This window comes from Onychostruthus taczanowskii, unplaced genomic scaffold, assembly GCF_017590055.1.
Source record: "Onychostruthus taczanowskii isolate IOZ18803 unplaced genomic scaffold, ASM1759005v1 scaffold65, whole genome shotgun sequence".
Classification (NCBI taxonomy): Eukaryota; Metazoa; Chordata; class Aves; order Passeriformes; family Passeridae; genus Onychostruthus; species Onychostruthus taczanowskii.
Window position 1 is genome coordinate 1,043,360 of NW_024504233.1, and position 16,697 is coordinate 1,060,056.

At 37.3% G+C, this 16,697-nt stretch overlaps 1 protein-coding gene across 1 annotated transcript in view; it reads right to left on the minus strand.

Moving 5' to 3' along the window:
- VAV3 (vav guanine nucleotide exchange factor 3) overlaps positions 1–16,697 on the minus strand; it is a 149,337-nt gene that overhangs the window by 36,676 nt on the left and 95,964 nt on the right. Inside the window, exons 18-19 of the mRNA XM_041420770.1 lie at positions 16,642–16,664; positions 13,635–13,680 (exon numbers count right to left, since the gene is read on the minus strand). Coding sequence (XP_041276704.1) covers positions 13,635–13,680; positions 16,642–16,664 — 69 coding nt within the window. The remainder of the gene's footprint in view (positions 1–13,634; positions 13,681–16,641; positions 16,665–16,697) is intronic.

The following is a 16,697-nucleotide window of genomic DNA, read 5'->3' on the forward strand; positions in this document are numbered from 1 at the left end:
TGATCAACATCTTGTTATGAGAAACAGAAAAACACCACAACTCAGGAAGTCCTTGTGCTTCCCCAGGTTTTGTAGATCTGATCATTAGCAAAAAGCCTCCTGATAAGTGGCTGTATCTCCATTTTCTAGTTAAGATCCACACAAAACTTGGAACTACATTGCAGTTCATAGCGGGAGTTCACTGCTAGGAAAATAAACAAGACTAGCAATGTTATTCAATTTACAACGCTGCTTTTTGAAACTATACGAGTTCTGTTATATTTCTACACATTTGTTTTTATATTACAGTAGTTTTGCTGCTTAAAGACAGCACTTAGTTTTGATCAGGAATAAGAAATTTAGCCAAGAAAATCCAAAATCCAAACTAAGTTTCAGAATTACTTTTTTTTAAATTTAGAAAAATAACTCCAACAGAAAGCATTTTCTTACTTCACTCGTAAGCAGGGATATTTGGCACATCGTGACACTCATTTTAAGGAGCCTGGAAGCTCATCCCTGTGCAAGAAAAAAAAACTAGCACTACAAAAATGCTGCTGAAAAGCCACAATGGCTGCCTTTTAGGAAAGAATGACCCTATTCTTATTCAGATGGCCAATGACCATTTGTCTCTCATGCCCTTAAGGGTGGTTCTGCTCATAACTCTCACAGATTCATTCCAGAGGTTCAATTTACTTTTGTGTCTCAAAAGAAAAGGAAAAGAACTCTGAAGATTTTGGGAAATCAGGTGACACAATTACAACACAACAACAACAAATTTTGCGTTGTGTTACAACACAAAAGAAATACAAAAATGAGTCAAGTACGCTGCTGAAAGAATCTACAAATGCTAACCCAATCCCATTTGCACAGCAAGCATTTTCATAAGCTGTATTTCATCTTTCAAACACTCAGTCTTCCCCTATAATACACATACTCATCTTTGTAGATCCATATTAATTCAGAAAACCTGAACATGCCCTAGATTGAAAAATTCAGATGGCAAATGCAAGAAAGTGTGTCTAAAATAACTGACATTTCTTGTGCAATTCCAAAATTGTCTTAGTTTTTCTACTCAAATCCAGGTAAGTTCTCTAAAGAGGAGGACTCGCTCCATGACTCCACTGAAAGAAAGCAGAGAGCTAAAAAAGTCACTGACGTCCTAATGGTCATTGCCAAATTTTGTGATTCATTTAGAGTGAAAACTATTTTTCCTTCACTGACAGATCTTAGTTTCCTCTTCACAGCAGGTTTTCCTCCATACAAGTGTTAAGGACAAGCTCTTGTTTTCTTGTACAATTCTAACTTCAAATGTTTATTCAGGCAACTACTCCTTACTTGGAGTGACACAGGCAGCTATCCTTGTGAGAGGAAACAATTTTGGAATTGCCTGGATTGAAAAGAGTCTCAGCACTTTGAACGAGCATTAGAAACAGCTGAGCATTAAATGTTTCATGGGAATAAACAACAAAGAATAATCAGGTTCAAAAACACAGTTTTGACTTGTTTTGACGAAGTAATGAAATCTCATCCTTTTAATGTACTCTGGGAGGTGAATTAGGGATACAAAATCATGTTGCCTCAAAAGTCAGCAGCTTAATCTTTTTTTTTTAAGTTAAGCAAAATGGAGTTTTGGCATATGAATTAAAAAGTGTGGTACATGTGGTGCTGCTTTTTATAAAAACACATGGTATGAAGATTAACCAGTGCTAATTATCACATCTTTTAATGTGATGCCATAGACAGGCATGGCATTCTAATTCGTGTATTTGTTCAAACATGCACCTGCCCTCGGGGGCCAACAACTTGCATTGGGCAGATGAGCTATGAAGGTGGGTCCAGACAGTAGACTGCAAAAGGCTCTGAAAAAGAGGGACAAATCTTGGAATACAGAAGTAATTATTCCATAGAAGTAATTATATATTTTAAATACTAGCTTCCCCGTAGTAGGGAAGGGATAAGCAGCAAGTAGTAAGAGGAAAAAGGCTTGAAAACAGGAACCCCACTTTGGAAACTGAGTTTAATACTGCAAAATGTCATGAATCCTGTACTAGAACATAGACCCTTTTTTTTCTCATGTTGAGAATTCACAGACAGAATAATTTAAACAATATAGAATCCAAGAAAATACATGCCCACACCACCTAGAATCTTTCACAGGTATCAAATTTAAAAACACACTTTGCTGAATATGTGCTGACATTTTATTCATCAAGAATTGCAAAAATAAGAATTCAATTCTCTTTCAGGCAATTTCTTTTGTGCTCAGTATTGACTAATAGCATCTGCCTCTAAGATGAAAGGCCTTAGTCTCCCATTTGTGTTACTTACAAGAACTAAATTCTCTGGCAAGAGAAGCATTTTTAATTATTACATAACGTGAAAGGGAAGTGGCTGATGCCTGGCAAAGCAGGCAGGTCCCAGCACATGACAAATAATTTTGCCTGCACGCACCCTCTTCATAATGCTGTATAATCCTTCAGCTTTTCCAGTCACTCTCATGATCTTACTCTTCAAGCAATTTTTCTTCACTGTGGCCTCTACCCTGATTACAGCAGATACTTCTTTTACTTCTTAACTGATAGCTCTTAGCACACATGCAAAAAAATTTCAGACCTTATACACCACCTTCTCATGCAAGCATCAATAGGGAAATGTTGCCAAGAATTATGGTACTATATTAAAGCAACGAAAAGACATCGTTGTTTTGGCTAAAACAAACCTGCTCTTAAAAAATATGCCTAGTTATTTCTGGTCTGTATAGGCTACAGCAAATAAATTATTTTCTTTGAGAAAAGAGAACAAAACTTGTTTTCAGTACAAACTATTTGTGCAATAGAAGTAAAAAAAGATGAATATGCATTTCACTGTTAACATCAAAATGCAGTTAAAATTGTTTATTCCTAAATAGTATATAATTGGGATTTTGCTTTTATGCTGCATACTTTGCATATTTGAAAATATGCAATCTATGAAAAAAATTCTAGAAATCCAAAATGCCTCACATTTTGTGATGCTTCCAGCTTTCCCATGAATTTGCAGTATCCCTAGCCTCAGTTAGCAGATATATCTGGACAAAGGCATTCAGACTACAATGAAAATATCCACTGAGTATAAAAATATATATCTTACATATAAGTTTTTACTGTATTCATTTATGTCAGCCTTTCTTTTCTAGCACAACTAGCATATAAAAAATTTTATATTATTCTGATATACTGTTTCTACATATTCCCTTTTATCAAAGAAAAATATTTTGAATTTTTAGTAACAATTCTCAAAATAGTTTACAAATTTGAGAATAATTTTCTACATCTACATATAAATAATTTCTTAATCTGAAGAGTGCTTACATGATGAATAAATAATAAGCTGTAAAAGAACCTTCTCTTAAATGCAAAAATGAAAACATACAATAAAATAATCCATCACTTGATCTTTGTTGCAAAATCAAGACATTATTGGTAAATTATCATAGGCGATAAAGATGGATATCAAGTTTAGTCCCTGTCAAGACATGAATGCTGCCAGAATAATCACACTGCATCTTAGAAATTTTTGCTTCTTTCCTTCCCTGTCAAGGAAACCCTCATGTAATATATTCATCTGCTCAATAGTGAAGGCTCTCCTTCCATTTTCTGTTTCCAGTCTGAATGCGGATTATATACTCCAGCAGAGTGTGAGATTTGTTAAAACAGAAACCATACCCGAAAGCAATAAAGTCTGTGGGTTGATATCCCAGGTAAGTCAGGCTTATCTCACTTCTCTCCTCACTGCGGCTGCCCCCGCTGCCTCCCGTGACCAGTTTGCCATTTCCTCACTGAAGTTATTTAGCCTATGACTGGGTGATCCACAGGCTCAAAAGAAAGGCAGTAAGGGGACACCTTGGTAGGAAAAAACGCCACACCTTGTGGCAACAGCCTATAGTTACAGCGAAGAATCACCAGAGATCAAATGACACCAGCAGAACACCCAGACTTGGTTCTTTCTCCCAAAATACTTCCCTGACAAAGAATATACTTAATTCAGTGTATGTAATACACTCAGACACTTAAACCCCAGCACTGGCTCTTTGAGCTTAGTTGGTCCTTCAGTGTTTCTCAGGTGCCTGAGCCTTGTGCAGGGCAACACAAAACTACAGGGTTTAAATCAATACCTCCAGCAATGGACAAATAAGAAAGCTGCACACAATGCACAGGAGCAGTCAGAGCTTTAAGTCCCTATCATTAAGCCTCATACTCTTTTCCTTTTTACCCTTTCTTGTGCCCATGATAAAGCAAAAAAAAAAAAAAAAAAAAAAAAAAAAGGAGGGTGGAAATTATAGGGCAACCTGTAGGGTCTTCTGTAAAGAAGAAATAAAGAAAAAAATGTTGAAGATATACCACCATTAAGTGAATTCCAGAGTACTAAAATGATTCCTGCCAGTCACAAGAAGACTGCTACTGCCAGGAGTGCAATGTTGTTCTGGAAGGAAAGCTGTGATCCATACTCAGCTTTTGTTGTATTATATTTCATGCTATTTGTTGCTGTCAAACCCGATTAAGGAAAAAGTCCAAGAAGAGTAAACATCACGCTTTGTCTGAACTAAAAAAGTGCCTCATACTCCCCCCTCTCCACATGCCCTATTCCAAACAGGTTGGTTAAAGAATAACCTCTACGGTTAAGGGACTGGGGCAGGTTTTCAAGGTATCAGATAATGAAGTTACTTTTTAATTCCCTGTTGCACACTGAAGCTTAAGAAACACAAGTTCTAAGAAGAGCAAGACTGAACATGTCTTCTATTTATTTGCAGGTCAGCAAGAGCAGCAATGAGGGCTGAACTCCAAGTTCTTTCTCTTAATGCCTAAGTACTTTACCTTTTTTTCCTGGATAAACCACATCTAAGGATTAAAATAACCAAATAAATTGATTCTACTGAAAAATCATCAGATCAGGTTTATAATGTCACTACTTGAAACTGCTAAGTATCAAATAAATTCAAACATTACATCTCTGAGCTGCTAATTATGATCTGCAAGCTATTTCTTAAAACAACTCAGTACCATAAAAATAGGTAGCTATATGTGAGAAACTCAGTTGTAATCAGTAGATGTCTCACCACAAATATCTGACAGTTGTACAAGGCAGACTGGTAAAAACTACTATAGAAACAGAATTTACAGGTATATGGATAAGATAATATAAAGACTACAAATGCTTTTTAAGAACAAGTCAGGGACATTGTTTAGAGTTCTTTAAAGTAGATAATGAAGTAAGATTATATATTAATGTGGATTAGCAAAATAATTTTAACAGGACTCACAATGAGGCTCTCTTCCAGCTTACATGATGTAAGAGGAAAATTTCCCCCCCACCCCCAATAAATAAACAACAACAGGACAGGACAAAAAAGGCTAGAACATCAGTATTTTTTTTTTTCAAATAGAAGGCATTGTCCAGAAGGAATCTGAGCTTGGCCCTTCCTTGTTCAAAAAATTAATAAGCATTATTAAAATGGTAGCACAAGTGGATTAAGTCTTGGAGAAGGTGCAAAAGTATTGCTTTAAAAAGAACAGCACTTGCAAAGACTGAAGGAAGATTTAATGAACAACAGGATTCAAAATCAGAGAATAACTCTGGCTGGAAGGATCTTTGGAGGCCATTTGGTCACACCTTCATGAAAGTTAAAGTAACATATGGATTGAATACTCATACACAATGATGGAGTGCAAAGCAGATATCATCACAGAGACAACACATCTCAGAGTAATTACTAAGTATTTTTTACAATCAGTTCTTCAATATCACAATCTAAATCTGCTCTGTAACAACACTCAGAAATTTCTTGTGGCAGACACAGAACTAGAAAGACTGACTACTCCCAGACCTAGAAGCATGCAAACAAGCAAACAGGCTGGTCAGACATAAAGAAGAGCTTCTGTATCAGCAGAATTAAGCAGATAATAGCTCTTCAGGCTGGAGGACACATGACTGGAGGGGATGTGACAGGCCACTCATGAGTGGCATAATAGAAAAAAAAGTACTCATTATTTCTTTATTAATCATTTTCTCGATCCAAAAACATACAGGCATTGGAGTTGTTATATTTGCCAAGTTAAAAGCAAACAACAAGATGTGCTTTATTCACACAACTAATTATGAGAGTGACAGTTAAAGGATGCTGTGAAGATTTTAGACTGGTTTAAAGAAGTGGTAATGAAAATTCATGGAAGGAAAATTCAGAGCTAAGGAATGAATACACAAGGTAAGGCAGGAAGTACCACAGCACCTTACCCCAAATTCTCTCCTTCACCATCCATTTAATTGGCTGCTGTTGGAGAGATCCTGAGCTACCTTGGCCTGCAGCCTAGCTCAGCCTCTTTGTTCCCTTCTCTGGCAATCTCAAAGCGGTGAGCACATTAAAAACTCTCCTGAAAAGCAGCATCAGTTTCTCAGGCTCTTGCCTCTGGCCTCTTCTACCAAGCTTTAAAACCTTCCTCAGGCAAAAGGCAGAGGCAGTTCTGGGAGCTTCTCCTGTGTGAATTTTCAGTAGTCTTTTTTCTCCCATGGGATGGCTGTTTTCAATTTTACAGTGTTTCCCAAATTCTTTGTGTGAGAATTACTTTGAAGTAGCGATCAAATACTGATTTAGTTAAATGAGTGAGCCACAAAAAAAGAAACCATATGCTTTAGAGTACTGTTAAAATTCAGTTACTTTTGACTATTTTTAATCATTCATTGCCTTATTATCTCTGTTTTGCCTTCTGAGAATTACAGCACCCTGAAGATTAAAATCAGATATGAAAATAGATGGGTAAATGCAATATTCCTCTTGAAGATGAATAAGAGATTTCTAAGTCCCAAAAAACTTTACCAAATACCAAGCAATTCCCTTCCACTTGCCAAGGTAAGTAAAGGCAAATTTAGGCCGCAGAGCTGCTGGCACAGGTCTCTTCCTTTTGTTAAACAGTGCTGCACTACTTTTGTGTGTGTTTGAAGTACAAAACAATGTATTTCTTTGTTTTATTGATCATACTTGTACGCCCATTTTTTCCACCTCTACTTGACCTTTTCCTTTTTTCTTCCTGACAACATCCTTGCACTTATCTCTAAACAGTGATGTTTTGCTTAAATAGTTGGTTCTGAGTGTTTTTATGCAGAAAAGGAGAAATATAGTGTATGATTTTTAATCCACCTCAGCTTAAGAATTATGTTAGCATATGGCTAAGTATGTATTGAACACCATTACTTCTGTAAGAGAAAGATGAAATGTTAATTACTTAAGATATAGAGACAGTCCCAAAAACACATCCAGTAAGACAAAAGAGTTTAAATCACTCAACTACAAACTAATCTTGCAATCCAGCTAGACAAGGATGAAAGAGTTTGACAAAATAAATACATTTCACCCTTTGGCATCTGGGTCTTCTGATGTTTAATTAAAAGAAAAGGCTAAAGGCTATGTTCTTCTCTGAATGTTAGCTCACTGCTGAGATGCCAAGGGGACAGGCACCTTTCAAATACCTCTCCCCAACAGGAACGTTAAAATAATTTTAATTTAAAATAAAACAACCCAAATAAAAATCATTAAACTGCATTTGAAATGCTTCATTGGAAGGCAAAACTCTGTTTCACCTTCCAGAAATGCATTAGTGGAAAATTTCTTTGTGCAAAACATTAGACATGTCTTTTCTTGTAACACAACAAAGATGAATTCATTATTTTGTGAAGCACTATAGAGGAAAGGAAAAAAAAAAAGGGCAAAGATCTTGAATGTAATACATATTTTTAATAAATATGTGAGATAAATTAATTTCATCTCACTAATTAGGCTACATAATTCAGTGTAGCTCTGAATTCACAGCCACTGAGGCCCAGCTGAGAGAACCTGTCCCATGACATGGGACCACAAAGAAATTCACTGATTGTGGTCTCAAACACCAACCCCCACCCCAGCCACTTGATGTAAAACATGCTCAAACATGTCTATCAACACCAAGAGATGGTCAGGTCAGAGCTGCAATCCAAGTCCCTCAGAGAACTCCAAGATTCCACACCGTGTCAGTGAGCAGCAGCACTTCTCTCCTGCCAAGGAGTGTTCTTGCAGCAAGTGTGCTCCCAGCTCCCCGTTAAACCCATTCTGACCTGCAATTCCTCTGCTCCACAAAGATTCCTAGAGACATGTATTGGATACAGTAGAGGCACCTTGAACAAAGTGCTTAGATGCTGTGTAGAAAAGGAAGAAGCTGCATAAAACCCAGCCAAAAGTTAAACATGTGTCACGTATCTGTACAATCAAACCTCACTGTCAGTTCTACAGTTTGCTTAAAACACAAGCATGCAGAGAAGTCCTAAGTTACTCAGTAAATCTAATGCTCCACATACATTAGAAAAGACCTCAAAGAACTATTTATTCACTAGAGAAAGTTCCATAAAACATTTTTCTTTGCTCCAGTATTCCTCCCGGCTTTCCTCAATTTAATTTACAGTCACACTCATTTTGTCCAGCCATTAAAATATATCGTATCACATGCTAACAGTATCCGAAGTGGAAAGAATGCTAATTTTATATTCTAGTTCTTGAGGGATTGCTATACACTTGTACATTTTATTTACAGGAAATGTAATTAAATAACAGTATTAAATGTATATGAAAAACAACTATCAGTGTATTTCGTGATTCTATACACAGGGATTCCTTTACCAAAGCAAAAAGATGCTACTTGGTCTAATTCATCCTGATGAAGACAATCCTAATGAGGAGATACTATCAATGACATCAGTCAACTCCTCATGAAATACAGGGGACTTATTTAATGCTTTTTTTTTGTTGGTAGACCATTTTCTGTGGCTTAAAACCAAGATAAATTCTTGCTCTCAACACTGATACTAACGGCCAGTTAGTACTGGACCACCAAAACCACAGCCAGACTCCCAGGTAGCTGCTGCCACTGTTGACATGAGAAATACATTCCTGAATGCCTGTTTTCAGCACTGGGCTTCACGCTGCAGAAGGTTATCTTTTCTCATGCATGAAATTGGGTATTCTCTATACTGGGCTGAATGAGAAGACAACAGTCAATCAGGACTACTGAGGATGCGCCTGGATAGCTCCATGAAACAAGAAAATGAGCGACACGCTTCAAAATCTAAGTTAAAGAGTAGCTTTATCTGTAACAACTGCATACTTGGCAAAGAATTATCTGCTGGTTGGGATATCCCAGCATTTGAGTTTGAGCCAGATTTTGCTTTTGGCTGGGCATACGCTTGGAGTGGCACTGAAATGGAAATCAGTGTTAAACTTGCGTATCATAGAGCACACTGTGTAAGAATTTGTGCAAATATGTCACAGTCTAGCATGTTTCATGCTTAACTGAAAAGAAAACCTAAACTGCCAATATGACAGTACTCCTAATTTTTACTCCAAAGACAGGATGCAAACACTACCACACTACACAAACCCCTAAACGTTGTTTCACTGCTTACTAATCACACACAACCTAGTTAAAAGATACTAAAATCCAACTTGAACAAAATATGAAGCACAAAGTAGCTTATTTCCCACTATAGCTAATGAAACAAATGTATCTCCAGTATTGTACCTCTCCCTACACAGATCGTTGTTGAGGTTTGTTTAATGCATATACTTCAGGCCCTAAACCCAGTGACACTCTTCAGATCCCGAATATTCTAATAATGTGTGTAAAACCAATATTAGAGGATTCACAAAGCAAGTATGGACCAGACACCAACCACAAATACGAACACCTCTTTTTTAAATTATTTGAACTTTGAATTCCTGGGCTGAAAAATACATTTTCCCAAGCTATTGCACTGTATACATTACTTGCTAGTATTGTTTCCCTCCATCCCAAAAAAGTTTGGGATATTTTACTTATATTTGGGATATTTTACTACAATATTTTACTTTCTGTGATGGGAAAAATGTTGGTTCTGGCCATTGGTTCAGAACTGAGCCTTTCTAATCTTTAATCCTTGCTTATAAAGAAATCAGCTGTTTAAGAAGTCAGAACATGCTCAGCAGTGATCTTTCACAGATCAGATTTTGCGTTTAATCTACAATGAATCTTGACTATAAGGCTTCAAGTATTCTATTTTTACCAAGTTTATCCTTCTGATATGAAATATACTTTCACACTTCTAGAGATTAAAATTCCAATGTTTATATTAGCAGAAGTGTTTAGGGTAAAACCAGTTTCAAAAACACTAAGCTGTGAATCTATCACATTTAGACTCTTTTTACTGTAAAAAAATACAGCAAACATACACTGTTCTATTTCAATAGCTGAGAAAGACAGCTATTTTTACTCAAAATAAATACAAAGTTATTTCCATTAAAATCATTGGTCAGACTGCATTATCCTTCTCAAGAATTCAAACAATAAGAATTTGTGCTTATGAATATACATATGAATGCTTCATTTGTCATTTAAGCCAAAGTATTTTCCATGCTTAAACATGTTCCCTACATGAGAATAAAATGTCGTAGAATTATCATTTCACATACCCATTCTATGCAAAAACTGACATCAGTCTGATCACTTCTCAAATGTATTTAAGCAGATTCATGTTGTTCTACAGTCACATGCAAGCTGTAGATCAAATTTTCCCTGGATTTATAGCTGCAGATGTACTCACCAGTTCATTTCATCAATGGCTTTTATTATCTCCTGCTTAATCCAAAGAAAGGTTATTTAAAACCTGTCCCACTAAAACTTGGTAGATGAAGTAATTCAGGAGGCTCTCTGCAACTGGATTGCAGGCTGAAGGCCAAATGCATGGCATAAAGACAAAGCCATATTTTGTAGGATTTCCAGTCTTTTCTTCACCTGTACAGTTTCTGTACACTGTTCTTTTTGTACACATTTTTTTCTCATGACTGCTTTCATTTCATGGGAATTTCTCTGCCTCATCATTAATAATTTTTTATTCTACCCTTCTTTCCTATCCAGCACAAAGCAAATCTCAAGGAGAAAACTGTCACTGTCAAAACTTTTAACCCAACTTCAAAGAAACAAAAATGAAAAATCTATAAAGTAACTTATTGCCTTTAGGGTACTTAAGCTAAATAGGTTCCTTCATCAATGAGCTTTGCCAGCAAGAAACAAGATATTTTAATCCAGTATCCTCCCATTGTTTTGTTTAGACCATCTTTCAACTTACAATACTTCTCATCAAATGTAAATGATTTTTCATTCTGGGCTAAGCTGTGTCAGCAAAAGCTGAATTTGACTTTACACATAAAAAGAGAAGCACCAATGCATTAACTTGACTGTGCTATTCATAATTCTTTCCTAAAATAGCCAAGACAGACATAACAAAACCATCTTGAAAAGTTACAACCCAAAATATTTGCATTTAGTGGTGATATCAAATTCCACCAATATTTAGTCACTGCAGGTGATGGTTATTCATTCACATCAAGTGCCAGCTCCCTAACCTAGCACCCAAGCTTCAGCACCATCACAGCACTGGCTGCAGCAGCTGCAGCCAACCAAACCTTCTAAAACAGTCTGGCAGTCAACCTTTTGACCACCTCTCTCAGCAAAAAGAGCATCCTGGTGCTCAGACTCTTCAGAACTTAACATGTCAGTGCTCTTTACATGTCAAGCTCTGAGGGTCAATGCAGTAATGTATGCCTGACATGACCGATCTCTTTCAAGCACTGCCCTCTGGATAGCATCTGTCTCTCAAGGCAGTGTGCAATCTGATGAACAGCAGTACTGAGATTATGCAAAATAGATGCCAGGAGTTTACCAAAGACTTTAAAAGTTACACCCGCCTAGTTACAGGGGGACACAGAATGCCTATCTTGACAAAACGCAAAACAAAAATCCAATTTCATTTGAAAAGTATCAGTATATGTATAGAGCACATTAGTATGTAGCATATTTCTCATTATTGTTTATTTAAAACCTTTAAAATGTCAGAAGCAATTCTGTAAGAACTCTTCTAGAGCCATGTCTCTAAGAAAGGGACTTAAAGTTCATGCAAACACTATGCATTTCTTTCAGCTTTCAAAAATATGAGGACCAAGAACTTCACTCCATAACAAGATTAACCCAACAACTCAAAGAACTGTTCTGTGTAGGTAAAAGGACAAGGCAGAGGACAAGCAGAACTGTATTTTAGGCATTGGCTACATACAGCTTTTAAACAAGTACTTAATTCAACTATTTTTGGTGATTTCAGTGGTACTTAGTCTTCAATAAAAACTACTTTTAAAGTGTCCTTGTATACAAAGATCCCACAAATACTTCCATCAGACTTCAACAGCAAGTAAAATCACCAACATACTCAAAAGGTTCTCAAAGCTAAATTACTTGACCTTCTTTGACTCTCTATGAGACAGCTGTGTTTAAAGGTACTGAACCTATAAGGACTATTCTGCAAGCACACAATTACACTTCACTGCGACATGCACCAATGAAAGGGAAGAACTCAGTCTTGTTAGCAAACACTTGGAAGAAATCATCCCCTTCTGCATTATTTAATTCCTACCCTTGATGTTTTCCCCTCTGACTGTATTAATTTTCAGAGTTACAGGCTGCTCATTTTTTTTCCTTTATGGCTGCAGTCACAACACACAGAACAATTTCTAGAATCATGAAGCAGGTTTATTTTGCTAGAGGGAACAAAGTGACGATACGTGTTCCAAAACATGTCAAAGGTACGTGAGTAAGAAAGGTGTGGTCTGCTTCAGCTAGTTACAACATTTAGACATTCCAAGCCAAGGCAGCTGCAATGCTAGTGGCACAACCAGCATTCCTACTTTTTGAAAAGTGCTTAGCTCTGCCAAGCTATAATGTGGTGTACAGAATTGCCATTCTGTTTAATGTTTAACTCCAACTATTCTCAGATGTCCACATCTAGAAATATTTAATAATCCACAGCTTACTTTTATTCCAAATAATATCTGCATAACAAATCTCCAGTAATTAAACTATACAAGAAATATAAAGGACAGAAATGTAATTACTGACACTAAAATGACACTAAAAATATCACACAGTTACACTGAAAAACATTGAATATTTTATACAGACACATAATGGGTCTCCAGAGGAAATGTTCACCCACTTGAGTACACAACCTATAACCAAGCATTTAATACTCTTAAGGGCTGTTTCTGCTGTGATTCCACAGAACTATCTACTATAAACTAGCAGGAAAAATAAAATCAGTTTGAAGTTCAATGTAAAAGTGCAATTGGTTTATGCCTTTCAGAAAAACAACTCACAATTAAGCACTGAGCACCATTACAGTTAAGAGCTGAGAATACTCACAACTTGAAGACTTAGAACCTGAACTTTATAAGCAATTGTCTGCTATTCATCCCTTAATTATTTCTTATAAAACTACAGACTACAGTAGGGTGGGTCATATTAACTGAAAGCCCAGTGGCATTTTGTTGTTCAAATAGAACCAGAGCTCTACTTAAAGAAAATACAAGGGGAAAAAAATTAAGAGTTTAACCAGCTGACCTTATCTTTGAAATCCCAAACAAAGCAATTGCGTTAGACCTTCATGACTTCAGCAGTCAAGTTCTCAGCATTGTGTGCATAGCAATAGCATTCACAATGCATCTTAACAAAGCCAATCACAGCTTTCTTACTCTTTTTTTTCATGTTTAAGTATTAAAAAGTCATGACACAAACCTGGGTCCACGTGTCTAGAGCTTCTTCTAATTCCATTTGTTCGTTTCTGCAGAGCAAAAATAAGAATCAAGGATATGAATAAACATGTTTTCATGGAGGCTCACTGCAATCCTTTCATTACCACAATCTACTAGGCAAAGCTGGTTTTCTTAAGTTATTTCCCCCAACCACCAACACAATTATCTTTATCTTGTCAGAAGATCACACTTTGAAAAATATTTTTAGTAATGTTGATGGCTTTTTCATATATCCCATTTTTCCTGACACTAGGCTGAAAGACTCTGAGTCCATAGAAGGTTTGTTCATAAATCAGCATTTTTTGATACTGCGAACAAATGTATTTTCTAATCATTTATGAAGAGGATAGGGGAAAAACATGCAGTCTAGCATCATCTGCCCCAGATAACATGCACCAACACAAAAGTCACCACTTGCATCACTTCAATATGGTAGAAACTTACCCTATTTCTACTTTAAACTAAGGTAACTACAATTCCCTATGGAATGCTTAATTTCCTTATTTTTCGGGCAAGTACTTAAATGTAGTTAGCAACTCGTCTGTCTCTGTAAAATTGAAGGAACCAGAGTTGTGTGAAATCAGAAACTCTCTGTCAAGATTCAGACTATTTCAATTTATTTTCTATATTTTATACACTAAGCCACTTACTATGGATCCCTGGAAATTTCAATGTGCAATAATGCATATCTGCAAACCACTCATCCCTTTTTGCAAACTTGTTTTATCTGGTAACTTGCATGATGATTCATGCATTTATTTATTTTTAATCAAACCAAGCAGAGAAAGGCACATTGCATAACAAAGAGAACAATTAGGTTGCTCTGATTTACTCGCCGTTGATATAAGCTGATGCAGGACACACACCAAGGCAAGCCAGAAAGCAGTAACCTGAGGCATAACCCAATTACCAAGCCCTGTAGCAGGCAAGCAAAATCAAAAGCTTGGTTTGAAAATAGCTCTCAAACTCTCGAGTCCTTGGACATATTCTCTCTGTACCCCACAAGTCTAATTAAATAAAGGATACAACTTTTGCTTCATCTGTAGTGGATAGAATAAAAATTTAAAGCTGATACCACAATGAAGATAATAGTACTAGATAAAAGCAAAATGCTCAATTATATCCTCTATTGTTTTTTATAGATGGAAGCCATGTTACTGATATGGACTGATGCAGATTGTTGAGCAACCACAGATTTGCACAAGAAAGGGAAAGGGGCAGGACTCGGGAAAGTACAAAGGGAGAGAGAGAAATGCTTAATTGAAATACAAACAACAGAGGGACTGTGACAACTCAAGTCATATACACCAAAGGACTGGTTGGAAAACGGTTTTAAGGAAATAGTTCCTGAGTTCTACAAAAATGAGCTCAATACCCTTACACATAATAAATCACCAGTAGATTTTTTTACTGGTATAAAACCTAAATCCTTGTTTTCCAAAATGACAGTTCCTCATCCATGCTTACATTTTCTTCTGCACAGAGAGAATTAAAGCAGGCATTTCAATAGGAGTCTTGGTAAAAATGAATGTAATCCTGATGTTTTGGATCAACTCAATAGGCAATAGCAAATCAATAGCTCCAGAAAGGAGGTCTTAATTTTCCTAACTAGAAGAAAACAGTATAGCTATTTTTTCATCCAGACACAGTATGGTCACCACAGTTAGCTTTAGGAAGCCTGGCAGTTTTGTCCACTAAACCCAGTAGATGATCTGCCCACAGCTCTCTAGCCATGCCTGCCAGCTGCAGGACTGGAAAGGCATCAGGCAAATGGACTACACTGTGATTCCCAAAGTTTTGAGTGCCCTTAATCAGCATCTGTCAAGGCAGAGACATGATAGACTGGGCAGCACCTGGTCAGAGGCATGGCTGAGGATGCAGTAAGGAGCAAGCACAGGCAGGGGCAGGGCACAGGCAGCACACCCCTCTGCTCTGCCAGAGCTCCCGTCACGGCACGATTCCCCTGCAGAATCCCAGGAGCAGGAGCCCACCTGGGGTCCACGTGCCAGGAGCTCAGCAGAGGGTGCAGAGCTGCCCCCACCCACCCCACTGATGTCTGGGGTTACAGTGACACCCCAACAGCTCAAACATCAGAGAGCACAGCTGTGGTCAGCCCTGCACACAGCTACCCCTGCACCAGCCATGTCAGCAATAACATCCTCCCATTACCCCTATCTGCAACAGCATCAAACACAGCCATGCTTATGGAGAGCAGCAACTTTTATACTCACATGCTGCTCATAACTGACATGTCATTTAAGCAATTACCATAAACTTCTGATCTAAAATATATGCTAGAAACTATTATGCTCTAGGTCTGAAGTGCTGCCTCTCTTTTGTCAGACAGGACAGACAAAACCCAGCTGCTGTGCCCTCCTGTACAACAGTGAAGAGGTCCCAGGGGCTGGCCAAAAAATGACTCAGGGTGGCCTGCAGCTTTCCTAGGCTGACAGCAAGCCACACTATGTGCATCACAGCAGCTCCTCTGCTCAGGTCCTATTCTAACATTCTCTCCAGATTACATAAATTCCATACCACAGGATACCTCTGCAAACACAGTGTTTATGAAGAGGCAAACATTGCCCTGCCAATCATTCATCAACCCAGAGCTCTTTGGCATGGCAGAGGAAAAACAAAAAAAACTTTTAACTCTACAGCCAGATTTGGTCTAGAAACAGTAAGGATCTATGAAGCAGTAATGAAGCAATGTATGTTTTCTTACCTGTAGCTTAAAAAAGCATCTCCACCCCTTTCAGTGCTCTCAGCACTGTCATTTCGTTGCAAGTTTAATTCGCATTTGGAGCAGAAGATACGTGTACTTAAACATGAATACCTTGTTGCTTAGACAACTTCTACAGCACTCTAAATAAATCTGTTTGCAAACCCAGAAGAAAAACATACCTTCTCCATCAGCATGTACACAGAGTAATAAGGAGCTCTTATGTCACCAACAAAACAAACATCACATGCAAAAGACAACAAATTCTTACCTCATGTTTCACGTTTCCGTGCTCTGAAACATAAGTAAAAATTGGCATTATTGTTG